The sequence below is a fragment of the Cololabis saira genome, chromosome 3 (assembly GCF_033807715.1).
Source record: "Cololabis saira isolate AMF1-May2022 chromosome 3, fColSai1.1, whole genome shotgun sequence".
Taxonomy (NCBI): Eukaryota; Metazoa; Chordata; class Actinopteri; order Beloniformes; family Belonidae; genus Cololabis; species Cololabis saira.
This window is the reverse complement of record NC_084589.1, coordinates 28,685,967-28,702,904: the sequence shown is the minus strand read 5'-3', so window position 1 is coordinate 28,702,904 and position 16,938 is coordinate 28,685,967. Positions and strand designations below refer to the sequence as shown.

At 39.7% G+C, this 16,938-nt stretch overlaps 2 protein-coding genes and 1 long non-coding RNA gene across 6 annotated transcripts; 1 reads left to right on the top strand and 2 right to left on the bottom strand.

Annotated features, from left to right (window-relative positions):
• Positions 1-5,494: 5,494 nt before the first annotated feature.
• Positions 5,495-9,548, bottom strand: gapdh (glyceraldehyde-3-phosphate dehydrogenase). Its single transcript, XM_061717076.1, has 12 exons — positions 9,453-9,548; positions 9,004-9,046; positions 7,627-7,726; positions 7,432-7,538; positions 7,239-7,329; positions 6,998-7,113; positions 6,789-6,870; positions 6,531-6,682; positions 6,339-6,417; positions 6,147-6,230; positions 5,959-6,056; positions 5,495-5,877 (listed from the first exon to the last, which is right to left on the bottom strand). The coding sequence occupies exons 2-12, from the start codon at positions 9,021-9,023 to the stop codon at positions 5,808-5,810; spliced, it is 999 nt and encodes a 332-aa protein (XP_061573060.1). The 5' UTR covers positions 9,024-9,046; positions 9,453-9,548; the 3' UTR covers positions 5,495-5,807.
• Positions 9,549-12,555: 3,007 nt separating this feature from the next.
• LOC133434683 (uncharacterized) lies at positions 12,556-15,229 on the top strand. 4 transcript variants are annotated; one of them, XR_009778692.1, is made up of 4 exons: positions 12,556-12,853; positions 12,990-13,040; positions 14,158-14,539; positions 14,621-15,229. It is a non-coding gene; the product is annotated as an uncharacterized LOC133434683 (long non-coding RNA). The 4 variants fall into 4 exon arrangements; XR_009778694.1 differs by having other exon boundaries at positions 12,556-13,040; positions 14,158-14,488; positions 14,626-15,229; XR_009778693.1 differs by having other exon boundaries at positions 12,556-13,040; positions 14,158-14,488.
• Positions 13,775-16,596, bottom strand: nppcl (natriuretic peptide C-like). Its single transcript, XM_061717075.1, has 3 exons — positions 15,469-16,596; positions 14,715-14,860; positions 13,775-14,521 (listed from the first exon to the last, which is right to left on the bottom strand). The coding sequence occupies exons 2-3, from the start codon at positions 14,811-14,813 to the stop codon at positions 14,225-14,227; spliced, it is 396 nt and encodes a 131-aa protein (XP_061573059.1). The 5' UTR covers positions 14,814-14,860; positions 15,469-16,596; the 3' UTR covers positions 13,775-14,224.
• Between the last annotated feature and the right edge of the window lie 342 nt (positions 16,597-16,938).

Genomic DNA, 16,938 nt, shown 5'->3' with positions numbered 1-16,938 from the left:
CATTGAAAGCAGCAACACACAATTAAACAGTAACAAGTCAATTAAAAAGGGAATTAGAAATAAAAATAATAATACAATACAAAGAAATAAAATAGAATATAAACAGGAAATAACAAATGAAATGAAATACAATTATAAGAAAAGAGGTAAAATAATAAAAAGCACAAGTTGTTAAAAATAAGGGCAGTAGAGTACAGCAGGTAAGTATTTAATTTAGGAGTACGCTTGAGTAAACAGTGATGTTTTTAGGCCTGATTTAAAGGAGCTGACAGTTGGAGCAGACCTCAGGTCTACAGGAAGTTTGTTCCACCGGTGAGGAGCAGAATAACTAAACGCTGCCTCACCTTGCTTGGTTCTGGTTCTTGGGACACACAACAAACCAGATCCAGATGAACCTCAGGGGTCTGGGAGCTTCATAGGAACTAACAGATCAAACATGTATTTTGGTCCAAGACCATTCAGTGCTTTGTAGACCAGCAGTAAGATTTTAAACTCTATCCTTTGACTCACTGGAAGCCAGTGTAGTGATTTCATGACCGGTGTGATATGGTCCAGTTTCCTGGTGTTTGTAAGGACTCTGGCGGCAGCGTTCTGGATCAGCTGCAGCTGCCTGATTTGTTTCTTGTTAAGGCCTGTAAAGATGCTACTGAAAATGAATGAATTAATACGTTTTTTCATGTCTTGTTTAGACAAAAACCCCTAATTCTAGGAATATTTTCAGGTGGTAATAGGCAGATTTAGTGATAAACTTTAGATGGCTGTTGAAGTTCAGGTCTGAGTCAATAATTTCACCAAGATCAAAAAATGAAATCTTGTTTTTTTTTCTTTATATATCAACAGGGATAGTGTATTCATTTCATCTTCTTATATTTAAGTATTAAATAAAACACTACGAAAACAACTACTCAAAGATTTGTATATCATTACTGTCTATACTAAACTTCTTCATTCCCTGACTGTTTCTTATCCAACCTGCAATGTCTCTCTGTGTTGCCGTGGCAGCCCAATTTATTTGCCCCAGTGACATCCTGTATTCCCATCCCAGAGGACTGCTATTCCCCCACTGCTCCCTCCTCTTCACTTTCATCAGTCTGCTGTTTCTTCTTCCTACAGACAAGGATGTAGGATTGATCCTTGACTTTCCCTTTTTTGTTCCCTTAAAGTAAAACAAAGATTAGAAGGCCCAAGAAATTAGTCTTAAATTAAAAGCAATACACTTATTCTATAGGTTTACAGTAACCTCTCCTCTCTGCCTTCGCCCTCTCTCTGTCTTTTCTAAGCACTGCCACGGATGTCAACCATGAATTCCCTGCTTGTTTCCTGGTAAATAGGGATTAGAGGCGCCACGGGTGCTAAACCTGAGAAAGGTTTTGGGACTAAAGTCAAGATTCATGTGTGCATCATCCTCTCCAGTTTGGTACCAAGGCACAGTTCAGCATCTTTAAATCTAATAGAGCACATCTAAGCACCAGAACCCTCCACCACAGTCTGAAAATCACATCTGCTGGTTTAGACATAGATCAGGGATATGGTGGCACACGCTGCCCAGGCCTGCAGGACAGTACCGGACACACAAGTAGAATAAACACAACATTTTCTTTACTTGTTGGATGTGACGCATGTAATTAACCTCTGGTTTAAGATCTTTGTTGGAATTATCAAAAAGAGATGATGTACAGATGCTGAATAGCCTTTACTTGAGAACCTTCAAACAGAAACATTTGAGATTGTTGTGGTTTGGAATAACACAACAATTCATTCACCACCTACTTTATTCCTGTAAAGACAGAATACTAAATCTTACAAAGCTTCAAGTTACTCAACGTTTACATTTCAGCTGACCTCACCTGGTCCACATACACGCGCCTCTCACAACGTGGGGAGGACCCAACTGAGACCTTATTTCTGCAGGAAAACCTGCTGACAAACGTCTACCAGTGAACAATAGAGACTCTCACTGCACAGCTGCATGTGTGGTTCAGCAGCTGCAGGAGGACGGGGGTAGAGTGGGTGGGAAGGGCAGTGGAGCATATGATTGGAACCCTGTTTCCAAATATATTTGAACACTGAGCGAACTATAAATATCCTCCTATAACAGCCAAGGAAGATGAGGTAAGTGATGAAACAGAGAGGCAGTGTCGATCACAAATTACTAGATGCCTTACCTGAAGCCCCCTAAAAACCCAGGTGTGACATCTTCCTTCTTTACCTTTTCAGTCACAGCTCCATCTTCACGTTGTGTCCGTGTCATCATGTGATTTCTATCAGATGTATACAATTTATACAAAATAGCATCAGCCGGAGGTCATGCCAGGCTCCTTCCTAGTTTAGAAAGAACACCCTTTGCCTGTAAATAATCACAAATGGCGCCTCCTAGAGGCTGAAACTAAACTTGCAATGATTGATGCCAAACATCTCCTCTTTTTCTGAAGTAAACTAAAATCACTGTTTCATCCCCAAACACCAACGTAGCACTTTGGAAGAAGAAATGAAAGGACAACAACAGTTAGCTTAATGTTCCCACTAGGTGAAAACTAATACGGCTCCACAGGGATCAACCCTGAGGAAACAAGCAGTCTGTACAGGTTTATGAAGGTTTGGTTTTTAATGTTTTCACACCACAAAAAGAAATGTATTATGCAAAGATATATTTTAAAGAGATACCATCACGATGGACTCTTTTATTTCACTGTCATCCTCAATTGCACTGGCCTGTGCATATTTCTGCCTACTTGTACTTATCAAAAAGATTCCTTCAATTTCTTTCATTTTGATAATTCAGTAAATCATATTTCAAGTATGGCCGGGTCATGAATATAATTGATTGTGTGTTTGCACAAATCTGTGTCCTGCTGTCAATGTGCTCAAGAAGGTGAGAGTGATGCTGAAGTTTCTTTAAAACATCTTAAAACAAATTAAAAGAAAAAGAAGTTTATGGAAAACAGGAGCAAATGGGGGACGGTGCTTTTTAAGGATTCACAGATTTTCACATTTTATTTATGATCATTGCTCACTATGCATGTTCACTCATAGAAAGGACAATACATTTCCTCTCCGTTGTTTTTTAGGTCAGTTTTTGTCCTGAATTCCCTATTTGATCCTGGTAGTTAATGTTAATAACTGGTCATCATAATAAGTAGGAAGATGAAGTCCAATTTTTAATAACAAGTATTCAAATCCCTTTATTGACTATCACGTAAAGTTATAAATTTACTTTTTTTTCTGTGGAAATATGTATTTCATTCAGATTTTTGTCCTCTGATAAGACGGTGCAGACTTTCCCCTCTAGTCAGTTCAAAAACATTTTTGTGTTTCATAGTTTTTTATAAAACTTGCTATTCAAAGTGTCACTGATTCTGTGTAAAAGGAAGTTCCAGGATTGAGGAAAATATTTTATTGTGAAACAGGAGTCCTTTCAGATTGAATCACACTTCCATTGTGATTTATAATAATAATAATAATAATAATAATAATAATAATAATAATAATAATAATAATAATAATAATAATAATAATAATAATAATAATAATAATAATAATAATAATAATAATAATAATAATAATAGATAAAGGAAATAAATAGAAGGATTTAGATATTAGCCTCAAGTCACCCAGATCTCTGACACACACAGGCCAATACAATAATAACCACAGAGATCATCACAGTTTCTAGGGTTCTTTTCCACAGAATATTTTCTTGTCATCTTGTATGAGCAAAGAGGAAGTGATTCTGCTCTCAAATTGGAGCTCTGAACTTCTTTTGAAACTCCCTGCTGCTCATTTCTCAGCCCTTCTTTATAGTGAAGACCTGCTCTTATGTTGTCTTATATTCATCTGAACTCTCCTCTGTAAGTTTTTCCCATAGAGCTAAAAGAAACATTTACTAGCATCGTTTTGATTAAGAGACTTCAATGCTTCTAAAAAGCTCTCCGAGGAAGTGATCCAGAGAGAGACAGAGACAATGACTGTCTGTTTATCCACTGATTTATTACACCTGTGAAATTACATGGCTATCATAGTCATAGATATTTTAATAGTCAGACTTACAGCCATCCTGTAAATGTACATACATTAGTCTAAAAAGTAAAATCAATGACGTAAAATCAGAATATTTTGGTAAAATGACAAACGTTATTAATCATGAAAAAACAGATATAAGCTTTGTGAAGTAATAATAGATATAGAAAAAGAAAATGCACCCTGGACACTTGTTGGCACCGTTTATGATTATAATTTTCCGTAGAAAGTGAAATTGACAACTTCTGAACACTTCCTCCCAAGGAGCGTCTTGTACCAACAATGAGTAACAGTTTCCAACACATTAAAATTTCTTGATTTAATTTAATTCTTGGTTTGACCTATCCAGTGTATCCAGTTCCAGAGGCAGCAAAGGAGCTGCACAGCATTATCAAGCCCCCCTACACACACACCCACCCCCCAACCCCGCCCGCCACCAACATTTCCCTCCAGTCAATCTTTTCCACTTTGCCTCATAAAACACAAAAAGGTTTTGCAGAGATCAGTTTTATCTATTTGTAGACCTAAATCTGGCGTGAAGACATTTACGTGGTTGCAGGGTAGTCTGGAGCGCTTTGGGGGTCTTTTCTTGTCGTTTTCCCATATTCAGACTTTCCTTTTTTAAGATTTTTTTTATTTTTTCTTGGAACCACATTCAGGAAGCTTCTTAATTTTATGATAATAACTGATAACATTGAAACAAGGACTTTTTACTTGTCTAATACTCAACTTGTTGTTGATAAAATCATGTCTGGTGCTCTCAGTCAGCTCTTATGTTTCCATCCAAATGAATCCAAAAACTATCAACCCTTATGAATCATCCGTTAGTGGTTAGTACAAACTATCTGAATGCTGACACAAGCAACTGACACTACAAATGATTTGTTGTTCGGAAATGCCTATAAATATTCTGATAACTCAAATTCGTCTTATTTAAATCAATTTCTGAGGATATTCTAAATGTCATGATTACGTTTAAGAGTCAAAAATTCTTCAGACTTCATATGATAACTTTTGTTTTAAATCATCCCTCATTTATATTTCCACCTCATCAAGCGGCATGAACAAGAAAAGAGATGTCGCAAAGAGGCCTGCATGTCTCCAAACAAGGTTGGGCATTTTTTCCACAAGGAAGACTGGATCAATTTTTTTTTGCTATTGACTGATTTGTTTTGGTGATTTTGTATTGAGGGGAGGATTTTTTATAAGCCCTTCGGGCTTCTTTTCCTCTCCTGCACAAATTATTTGTCCTTGTATGATAAAAATAAATTATGAAAATTATTGTGTTATCACTGTGCAAATAAATAAAAAAAAAAAATAAAATAATTAAATAAATAAATAAAATAAATTACTTTGATAGAAACATTCAGTGTGCACTCAACTGAAGAGTCCATTGATAAATTCCAGCATTAATCCTGCTGGAACCACTACAGAAATCGCTCTGCTGATTGACAAAAGAGAAAGAGGGAGGCTTGGATCTCACAAACAATGGACTTTATTCCACCACTGACTGTAGCACTTCAGCACCACAGACAGGAAATGACTTTCACACCTTTACCCCATTCAAGACAAGACCAGAAAAGAGAATTTGAGAAATGAAAAAAAAAAGAAAAGGTTGGTTGGTCAGGAAACTAAATCATTTGTTCTGTGGGACATTTCCTCAGGCGTAGAATGATGATCGACTATCTGATGGAACTAGGCAGTCAGAGATCATATGCAGTTTTCTACATTTATAACTCTGGATTAAGGAGAATGTGGCTAACGCAGAGATGCTCCATCAGCTGGTTGCTTTATTCCTTGGTTGCCATGTGGGCCATGAGGTCGCAGACGCGGTTGCTGTAGCCGAACTCATTGTCGTACCTGATACAGAAGAAAGAAAATGTCAGTAGGCATCAAATGGGAACAGAAAGGATCAAAAAGCAATGCATGCTGAAGACGCACCATGAGACCAGCTTGACAAAGTGATCGTTAAGAGCGATGCCAGCGCCGGCATCAAAGATAGAGGAGTGGGTATCACCGTTGAAGTCTGTGGAGACGACCTGCAGGACAGCAAAGACAGCACCATGAAAACAAGAAGACATAGCCACATGATGCGTAAAAAACACTGTAGGAGACATCTGAGCACGTACCTGGTGCTCTGTGTATCCCAGAATGCCCTTCATGGGTCCCTCAGCTGCAGCCTTCAGAACCTTCTTGATGTCATCATATTTAGCCTTTAAAGAAAAGATTTTTTTTTTAAAGTAACAATCAAAATGCAAGTTTAGAAAGCATTATTTTAATGTGGGGGAAAAGATTGTGACTGCATGTTTGAGGGGACTCACTGGCTTCTCCAGACGGACGGTCAGATCAACCACTGACACATTGGGGGTGGGCACACGGAAAGCCATACCAGTCAGCTTGCTGTAAAATTTTTAAATGAATATAATATTTTATACAGGATGCACTAAGGCAATGTAAGCACCACTATTGCCAAAAAGCGACTACAATAAAATAATGTTATTTTGGACGCTGACCCATTGAGCTCAGGGATAACTTTGCCGACAGCCTTGGCGGCGCCAGTGGAGGCGGGGATGATGTTCTGGCTGGCACCACGGCCATCCCTCCACAGCTTACCAGAGGGCCCGTCCACGGTCTTCTGGGTGGCAGTGATGGCATGAACTGTGCTCTAGTGGGTAACCAGGGAAGAGAGAGATTGAGAGAATATAGTTGGTTAAGTGTACTTTAAAAAACTCGCTGCCAAAGTTTCTCTCAGGTGGGGTTGTGATTCTTACCATCAGACCCTCAATGATGTGGAAGTTGTCGTTGATGACCTTGGCCAAAGGAGCCAGACAGTTGGTTGTGCAGGAGGCATTGCTGTGGAGGGCAGCAGAAACAATAGCATCAGGATAATCACAACCTTCAGATTATCAAAAATTGGTGATGAAACAGTCAAGTTTAACTGTAAACTTCCAAAGATACAAAAAAATCTAACGAAGCTTACCTGACAACTGTGAGGGATTTGTCGTACTTCTCGTGGTTGACACCCATGACGAACATAGGAGCATCGGCACTGGGTGCAGAGATGATGACTCTCTTGGCACCACCCTTCAAGTGAGCCTGCAATATTGTGTTAAAAGTCTGATTTAAAAACAAATCCATGTCTTTTTTTTTTTTTGCATATCAAAAAGCTTTTTTTTTTTTAAACCCATCTGAAAAAAGTCTGGGACAGGATGAGTACGTACAGAGGCCTTCTCAATGGTGGTGAACACACCAGTGGACTCCACAACGTACTGGGCACCAGCATCACCCCATTTGATGTGGGTGGGGTCCCTCCTGTAAAAGAAGACGAAAGCAAGAGGGGCTGAGTGTTGTAAAACCAATTTTAGTGTTTTTTTTTATTACAATCCTGGAAAGTTAAGAAGAAGGTTGACTCACTCATGGAAGATGGTGACCTTGTGTCCATCAATGACAAGCTTGTCTCCCTCAATATGGACCTCACCGTGGAAACGTCCGTGGGTGGAGTCATACTTGAACATGTAAGCCTAGAGAGACCAAAGGAACTTTTTTAGTGTGCAGCGGCACCAAATATTGCACACTTCAAAAGCCTTAACTTTAGTTCACTTAATTTACCATGTATTCCAGGTCAATGAATGGGTCATTGATGGCCACAATTTCCACCTTCTTGGAGTGGAAGGCAGCACGGGTCACCAGACGACCGATGCGCCCGAATCTGGAAGATTAACAAAAACATTGTTTCTGTGTCTGGCCTCTAGATGGCAACCTGATACCAAATAAATCCACACAGCAACATCTCAGAGCTTCACTGAAAGTCAAATACTCATTGACAGGTGTAGAAGCAGAATATTACATTTGATTTGATATTCAGCTGAAGCTCAGAAGGGTCCAGTGTAGCCATGTGGGACTATTCATAAGTCAAACAGGAGACATGAATACTGAGGTGGGTGAAAGGGCAGAGTTCAGGAGGAGGGGCTGTGTGCTCCAGGGCTTTCAGGCTCTCCTCTCTGGGGGCAAAAGTCAAAACGAGCCTCTAATGTGGTAATCCTGATGACGCCAGCACACTATTTGATTAGTGGCCAGGTTACTTTTTAACCGCAGGTCAAAACAGCCGTCTCCAAACACCGAAGGTAGCAGGTAGCGAGAAAAGTAGAAAATAAAAAGCTTCATGACATCAAAACATCGATTTTAACATCAGACCGTGTGTTATTAAACATTTAAGTCTGGATTAAGCAGCAAACATTTCCAATAATCTCCCAATGAACAATTCCCATGTTGAAGTTATCACCCACAATGTTATCTAGTGAAGACCAAAGTTCAAAGATCAAAGAAAAAGCACGAGACAACTGGATAGCAGTCCACGAATGTTGCGTATGTGCTTTACAAAACATTTGTTTCTTGTGCCGGTGAAGGCTCCAACTGTTATTTCACTCGAAATAACTGTGTAGTGTTTCCGGTTTTGATCATCAGTTCTCAAAGTTGAAACAATCAACACTGAAGATTGATGCAAGTCAAAATCATGGTCTTTTCAGGCTAAATGAAGCCAGTTGAGACCGGCCCGGGCTCTTATGCAAGGCTGTTCCTGAACACGGAGGGATACAAAGACTGGAATCATGAACCTTAAAATCTTAATCTCCAAAAATGATTACCCACTTTGTGTACACACAGTTATCTTCCAGCTGCTTAACTTGCACAATCCTTTGTTAACGTTTCTGATAATATATATAGAGTATCTCTCTGTGTAAATGTTATGCATAGCTGTATGCTTGAGATGATACAGTGTTATTTGCTTAAACAAGAAAAAAGAAAGGGAGCACTGAAAGTGCATCTGAAAAACTAAACTATTTTAAAGTTCCCAGTGGGTGCTTAGAGATGAGGGTGTGGCATGTTAAGTTGAGGGGAGCAGAGACCGGCCCCAGCAGGTGGGTTAGCCCAGTCTGCCACTTGTTTGGTTCAATTTCTTAAAATCAGAATATTGAAAAAGGTTCTTACCCATTGATACCGACTTTCATTTTGCCTGGGTTGGTCTAGTCCTCTGGAAGATGAAATAAGACGGGGAAATTGGTCAATATTTATGAAGCCATATATTATTCACTTGATGTAAGACAATTTCATGATGCAAAGAAGCAAAAGGACTTAACAAATCATGAAAGAGTGTTTTGCTGATATATGATCACAAGAAAATACAAATACAAAGCTGCAGTTTCCCCTTCAGAGTTACCAGGCCACAACTATCTATGCAAAAGCAAAGAAGACCAGCAGAACAATATTTCTTATATCTTCAAAAGCTGCTACTGTGGTTTAAAGAAGCAAAGCAGATTTGTTCTGATCAATGCAGTGCATGTACTTTGTCCCAGGTACATTTAAATCAGTTTACTCATGCTGTCTGAAGTCACTGAAGCCCTCAGCAGGGGCCCAATTGAATGTTTGAGAGTATTTACCGTTTGTGAGATGTCTCAGTCTGTCTTGCGACTCCGGGTGTGAGTGGGGACGAGCAGAGTTTAGCCCTGTGCTTTTATGATTGACCAAAGCCACGCCCCCGGTGGTCACCGATCCTCGCCCCGCCCACCATGAATGTCAAGGTCATCAGCTGCACACACTCGCTGCAGAAGCCGCACTTTGCATCTACCTTCTATCTTCTCTTATTATTGTGCATTGGTCATTTTAAATCCAAGCTTGAAAATATTTTATTTTATTTAATTTGTGTTACGTGTCAATCTTGTTTCCAACTGTAAGAGTCCCCGATTTAGAAACTCAGGCCTGGGATAGTAGACTGAAAAAAGAGAGGGGTTCCCAGCTGACCTTCTCAGTGAGTGCAGACACATGTAGGGAGCAAAAGGGGGATCAAATCTCTGTCTTACTGGCTCTGACATTTCATTTGCAAAGACCATGACCCTTTATATGACTGCCTCTCTTGCTGTTACTCTTTTTCTGCTGCTGGTACCCCTCAGTGATAGTTCAAAGTTGAGACTGAGTTGCTCAGCATGAATCGAACATGTGCAGAGAAGATTGTTTGAGTCCATTTAGTCAGCTGAATTGGAAATAAATAGAAAGGTTGATTTAAAAACAGGCAATTTTGTCAAAAATGACAGAGATGTCTGCAGGGTGCTCAATTGTCTTCACTTTTTCTTCCCTGCACACAAAAAATACCAAGGCTAAGCCTTGTCAGCTGCTTTTTCCAAGTCTATTTTTGACTATTTTTTCTGGCAATGTTTTTGACATCAGAAAAGAAACACTCCCAAGGAAATATTAGATTATTAAACACAAATAATACGTTTGTCAGTTTAAACCAGCACGCAAGGATATTTGATGCAGTTTTGTTAAAAAGGAAAAGGAAAGGCCTCTGCATGGCATATCTTATGAGTGCTTATAGGTGTAACTGAATGAATGATAACTTGTATCATATTGTTTGCACCACATTTTGCATGAGGTTGCAGACGTGCTCTACTCTAAAACCAGACAGCAACGGTTTTTGATGGCACAGGTCCAATAGTTCAGGCATAGTTGAACTACCACAACCCCAAATGCACATGCCACACTTGGTCGTTGCTTTGCAGCTTAAGGTCAAAGAGGGGAAGTAAAGGTCAGGCTAAGATTAGACTCCTGGGCCGTGCTCCACTCTCTCAGTACTGTAAGTGGTGCCTCGTACAGATCACATGTTTTGTTCTATTTTACAACAGCAACACTAGCCGCCACAGAGCGCCGAGCGATCCTTCGCAGAATGAAACACGAGGGAAAATGTGGATTTTGCTTCTTTGAAGGGTCGCTGCAAAATACCAAGAAGAAAAATGTGTTTGATTCAGCAGCATCTGTGAAAAGGGGAATGAATGTGTCAGATGTAAACATTTTAAGTTTCTTAATAATCCAGTCGTAACATACAGAGCTGTAGAAGGTGGACTATGGTGATCTGCAAGCAGCAATATAGTTTTCTAAAAGGGGCTTTCAGCTGAATTTTTACAACTTATAGCCTATATTGTATTTGAATCAGAGTGTGAAGTCCAAAGAGCAAACGGGTATGAAGAGGAGCGGTTGTGCGCACGTTGTCTTATACTGCCATCTTGTGTTCGTCTATTTTATCAAATTTTTAAATTAAAAAATCGATCCAAGCATCAAAACAACACATTGGTTGAAGCCATCTATGAAATTTACCTGAGCTCTGTGCAGACATAGATCCTGACAATGCAGGTGAGAAAACTGTTTCACAAACAACAATATAAAGATGGAGAAGATGCCTCAAAGACGTATTGGAAAAAAAGCATCAATATTAGAGATAAATGTTGTCAGTGGACAGAATCATATTCAAACTCAGACATTTGGAAACAGCTATGAAAGCTCCCGTTATTATTGTCAATGACTTGCAGATCAAGAGTTCTGGGGCAAAATGATCAGGATAGGTTATGATAATGTGGAGAATGTCCAGACCACCTTCCTGGGGGTAATAATTGATGATAAACTTAGCTGGAAATCACACATAAATAGTGTAAAATCAAGAATCTCTAAAACCCTAGCAATATTAAATAAAACAAATAATTTTTTCTGTCAAAGAGCACAGTTTTTAATGTATAACTCACTCATAGTTCCATACATGACTTATTGTGTGGAGATATGGGGTAATACCTATAAAACAAATACAAACCCTATTTTTCTATTACAGAAAAGAGCTTTAAGGATAATTAATAAAACCGACTATTATGAACCAACAAATAATCTTTTTATTAAATATAATATCTTAAAATTCCATGATATAGTAGAGCAGAAAACTGTTTTATTTGCCTTTAAAGCCCAGCAGAAACTGCTTCCAAACTGCATTCAGGACCTGTTCCAGATAAAAGAAACCCGCTATGACCTGAGGGGGAAACTCATGTTTGAGATGACGACAGCAAGAACTAATATTAAAAAGAGATGTACATCAGTTAAGGCTAGAGACATTTGGAATAGTTGTAATAACAACCTAAAAATGTGTCGCTCTATCGTCAAGTTTAAGAAATTGTTTAAAGAAAATATTGTAAATAAATATAAAACACTATAATTATAAAGTATACTATCAAAAACATTCTAGGATGTGAAATGTCAATTATATATTTTGTCTTACTTATTTTTTTCTTCTTTATGTATTGTTTGTTTTCACTGAGTAAAAGCTAATGTCTCATATTTTTGCTGATCATAAGAAAAAAGGGTAGGCACTATAAGCTACGGCTTCAGCCTACACCTTTTCGGCAAAATAAATGTTTTTTTTTTCTTCCTTTTCATCTTGTTCTGTACAAGCCGAAATAAAGATTCATAATCAATTAAAAAAAAAAAAAAAAAAACCTCTGGGCAATGGTACTTAATGCAGCCTATTTACAATAAAATAAATCCTGCAAGAATTTTTAAAATGCAGTGAAATGTGGGCAGGCTGTTACAATTCTGCAAATCTGTTCTATTGAGTGATGACGGGGAAGTGACATTTGGGACCTGTGAATCATAAATGTGATGTGATGTAATCCAAGCGTGACCTAAATGAACATAAGGGCACCACTGACAACCAGTTAGAGGGGACGGCTGCTTCGCTACAGGAGCATGCAAAGCTTTGGTTACCCCTGATCACATTAAATAAAAGTTGACTTGATTTCTACAGGACAAACATTTAAACAGATTTTGTTTTAACCTGTAAGAACCCAGACCCATTTCTACTTGAAGACAAAATATGGGGTGCATAACACAGATGAAGTGGACTATATTTAAGGAACTTTCCGTGACATTTAAAGGCAGTGTGACAGCCCTTGTTCTGGATGAAAAGCCTTGATTGCTGCAAGCTTATTTGGTTGTAATAACTGCGTTATTTTATCCTATTGTTCCAAAGGTATTTAACACAAAGCTGGTGTGAGGACGATGAAAAAACCTAAACTTGCATCGGTTGAGGCAAACCATAATACTTCAGTAGCAGAGGCAATTATCCTTCTATTTGAAGCTTTAATGGAATATCTTCACCTCTGTAGGTGAAAAGCTCCCTGCGCCGCTGACAAGCTAAAAGCACAATTGTGCTTAAGGTAAGTACTTCACGAGGGTAACATTAACATGTATTTCTATCATCAGTCACAACACTTATTTCCAGCAGGCATGAGTTTTATTAAGATGTCCATTTACATCTCAAATGCCCTGCAGCAAAGTCTCTCAGTATTCATCTTCTAAATGTTGGTTAGATGCATTAAATGGTAAGATTTTGCTTATGGGCCTTTCCTGTTTTGTAGGAACCTTTATCACATTTTAAATTTCAATGTTAGCAGCTGAGACAAGGTATATAAAATACCCAAATTAGGGTTAAGACTTGGTGAAGCCATATAAAAGCTGATGCCTCAGGTTTCTCACACTTTTGCACGACATTCCAGACCCAGAAAGAGAAATCTGCTCTGACAGGATGTACGTAATCATGTTCTTTGAATCGTGAGTGGAGCGCTAGATAAGTGCATCTTACAAAATTCTGTTAATTTCAGCACATCACTGCTATGACGCCAGAGGAAATGTCTTTGACGTAGCAGCAGGTCCGTGCTCCAGAACGATGAGGGGGGGGTTAACTTCCTTCAGCAGCCAGAAGCATGTGCAATATGTCATCAAGTAAAAAAAAAAAGAAAAAAGACAAAAAAGTGACTGAGAAATCTGTCACCACGGTGCAACTCTCCATTGAGAAGCAGAAATTGAGGTGACAGGTGTCAATAAGGAGTGAACCACGTGGGATTTATGAGTTGTCACGACTCGGCTTTCTGAGCAAGAACCAGCAAACCACAAATGTCAAATCCATTTATTCATGCAAATCATAAGTGACCATAAAAATAAACTGCAGGGATTACAGGTGCTGTCATCTTTGGATATCCACCTCTGTTACAAATGCTTTTAGACAAGCCCCCGTGACGACAAAATGTCAAAGCATCTCTACATTTACCGCACATAGACAAAGGCATAAAAATAAAAACAAAAAAACACACGCACTCAAATTTACTTGAAACATGCTCAACAATTTAAGATGATTTGATAGAAATAAATCTCACGTTCTAATGTTCAGTTTAACACATGGAGAATGAAGCATCTGATCTATGCTGGCTGAAACAAAGTTACTGCAGGTTTACACCATATTACACATAGTCTACACGTTCATATCTCTCTCTGCAGGTGAACGATTCTGCCCATTTTTCCCTAATATTCTAAGAAGGACGTCTCCAGTCTGTATTTGCCTCCTCTAACAGCCCAGTCCACTCATGGACCCGATCCGATCAAGCTTCAGGCCGAAGCATCCCCGGTTCCATCCCCTCCGTGAGCGATCTGGCTCTGCTCGTTTCTGGTTGGCCAGGGCCCCCTTCAGCAGCCGGAGCCAGGGGGTCTCCGACTGCACCTGAGCATCAGCCCATTTCGGGAATTCGGCTGCTTTGACCCCAGAGGGGACTGTGGACTGCTCCTCCGGCTGGCTGTTTAGCAGGTTCTCCAGATCGTCCAGGGTCAGAAGGTCATTATAGCGCTCCAGAAACTGCTCCATAAACTAGACAGAGGGATGAATGTAAGATTTAATAGTCAGAGTGTGTACAAGGGAAAGTAATTCAATCAATAATACATTTCATTATCCTCTCCTTCTTTCCAGCTCAGGTCTCCTTTCCTGGACTATTTTTTTGCCCCATTCACTCCCTTTATTCTAAGTGAGCGACTTCTTTCTGTCCCCTCCCATCCCCCTGTACCTGCGCAGCATCGGCGGGAGGATGCAGAGCGCGTGCCTCTGTGATCTCAAACGGAGTCAGGAGGAGCAGAGTGGCACAAAGCAGCACAGGACACAGCATGGCAGCGGAGACGAGGACCGCGAGCAGGAAATCTGGGAAGACACTGGCTGAAAAGATTCAAAACAAATAAATTCATGCACTGAAGTTATTTTTTTTTTAATAAATGAAACCATTCAGAACAAAAAAAAAATGTTTGATGAAACTACCCTTAAGACACTTAAGAATTTTAAGTTCTAACATTTTTTTTTGTTATTCATTTAAAAAGACAAAATAACAGCTATTCTGCACAGCCAAGAACTAATTTTTAACCTAATTTGTGTTTGAATCTAATTATGCCACAATGGCGCATCTAAGGATATTTCATCATTTTAAAATGATAACTGCGTTCCTTTAAATACACCCCAATGAAAAGGTCAGCAATGTCTCAAAAAAGTACCACTTTCACTTGCCTTATCACCCCTCCCCCTTTATTTTTATTTTTTTTTAAACTGATAGGATATTAATCACTTTAATGACTGGAATGATGAATGAGAAAAAAACAAAAATCTTTCCATCCTTCATGAAATAAAAATTCCCTGCTCCAGCCGTGTCAGGTAAATTTAATAAGGTGCAGCTGTAACCAATATTAATTTAGCAGAATGAATCAAATAAGTCTAATTAAAAAAGGCTCTCAATTTTAAAATAGGAAGTTAAAACAATTATAGTGGCAGCTCACCCGTTAGTTCTCTTGTAAAGTTCTGTGTGTCTGTTGCTCTCACAGACTCTTCTCCATCTCCTACTGTACCTTCAGTCTCTCAGCTTCCTCTCACTTGTTAGCACCTGCTGGGAGCATCAGTTTCTCACTCGGTTCGCTCCTCCTCCTCCTCCTCGCTTTCACTCCGTGATGGAATTGGTAGGATGGTTTTCCTCCTCTTGCGTGTGTCCACTTGGCGGAGGCTGAACGCTGGGGCATCAACTGGGATGCTGCAGAGGTTTTGTAGAGCCAGACATGCCACCCCCCTACCCCTTCGACATCATCTTCCTCCTCCTCATCTCCTTTTCTTTGGAGTGACGTCAGGGCATTGGAAAGCCTGAGTGTCATTGCCAAGGTGACTTTGTGTAGGGAACACTCTGTAAACCGAAGTGAAGCCACAGCGCTGCACAAGCCAAGGTCAGAGGGTAATGGCCAACAAGCGCCTCGTCAAAGCCACCTGAAATTTATCAGGTAACTGGCTGGAGAAGGTCACGTGATTCAGTCACGACTTAACCTGAATTATACATTTCCCATGAGGTAAGGATGCTCATGGAGCATTTCAGCCTCCCTCTCTCTCTAGTCTTTCCCAGTATGCTCTGACCTCCCCTCTCTGCTGGGTAAGTTACAGTCTGTCAGTACCATCTGCTCCCCATACCCCCCGCCGCCAAATTACAACAGTAGAAGGAGCTGCATGATCCAACACTGACCTTAAAGTTCAGCAGCCTTTGATTATTTCAAGTTAATGCCACTAGAAATGCTGAATACCGGGCATGTATGCGTGCGACTCCCCATCTCCTATCCAGCTGCTGAATTCCTGTCTGCACTGGACGTATTCAAGTTATAAACTGCGTATTTACTTATATTTGTACCCTCAACACCCACTGAACATATATAAACTCATTCTGTTCTCAGAAAAATACACTGCTAGCCTGCTTCTGGCAAGTGTCTTTACATAACACATAAATCACATCAAATATACACCCCTCTCATCTTTTTAGAGAGGACAACATGTGGGTGAAAAGTGTAGGCGAAAAGGGAGAGATTAGTGATGAGGGGAGGGGGTTGTTAAACTACCGTGCATGTGATGTCAGTGGCACGCTGGAGGAAAAGTAGGCACACAGGGAGTAGGAGGAATATAGGAGAAAGAAAAAAAAAAAAAGCCGAGCAGAGGGAGATCTACAAAAGAGATTGATTACAGGAGAAAAGAAACCACCAGCTAGGCAACAGAAAATGTGTCAGACAATAAGTAGGGAGAGGAGGGGGGGGACTGTAAATAAACAACATACAACCACACTAGTGAGGTTTACAGTGAAAGCATTTTCCCTCCGAAAAGATTGAAATCTGATACGACCAAAAAAAAAGCTAACAGGAGAAAGAAAAAGAGAAGAAATTGAAGTTGGGTAGTAATACTGTCCGGGCAAGCTGTGGCAACCCATTAAACACCGCTGTCCA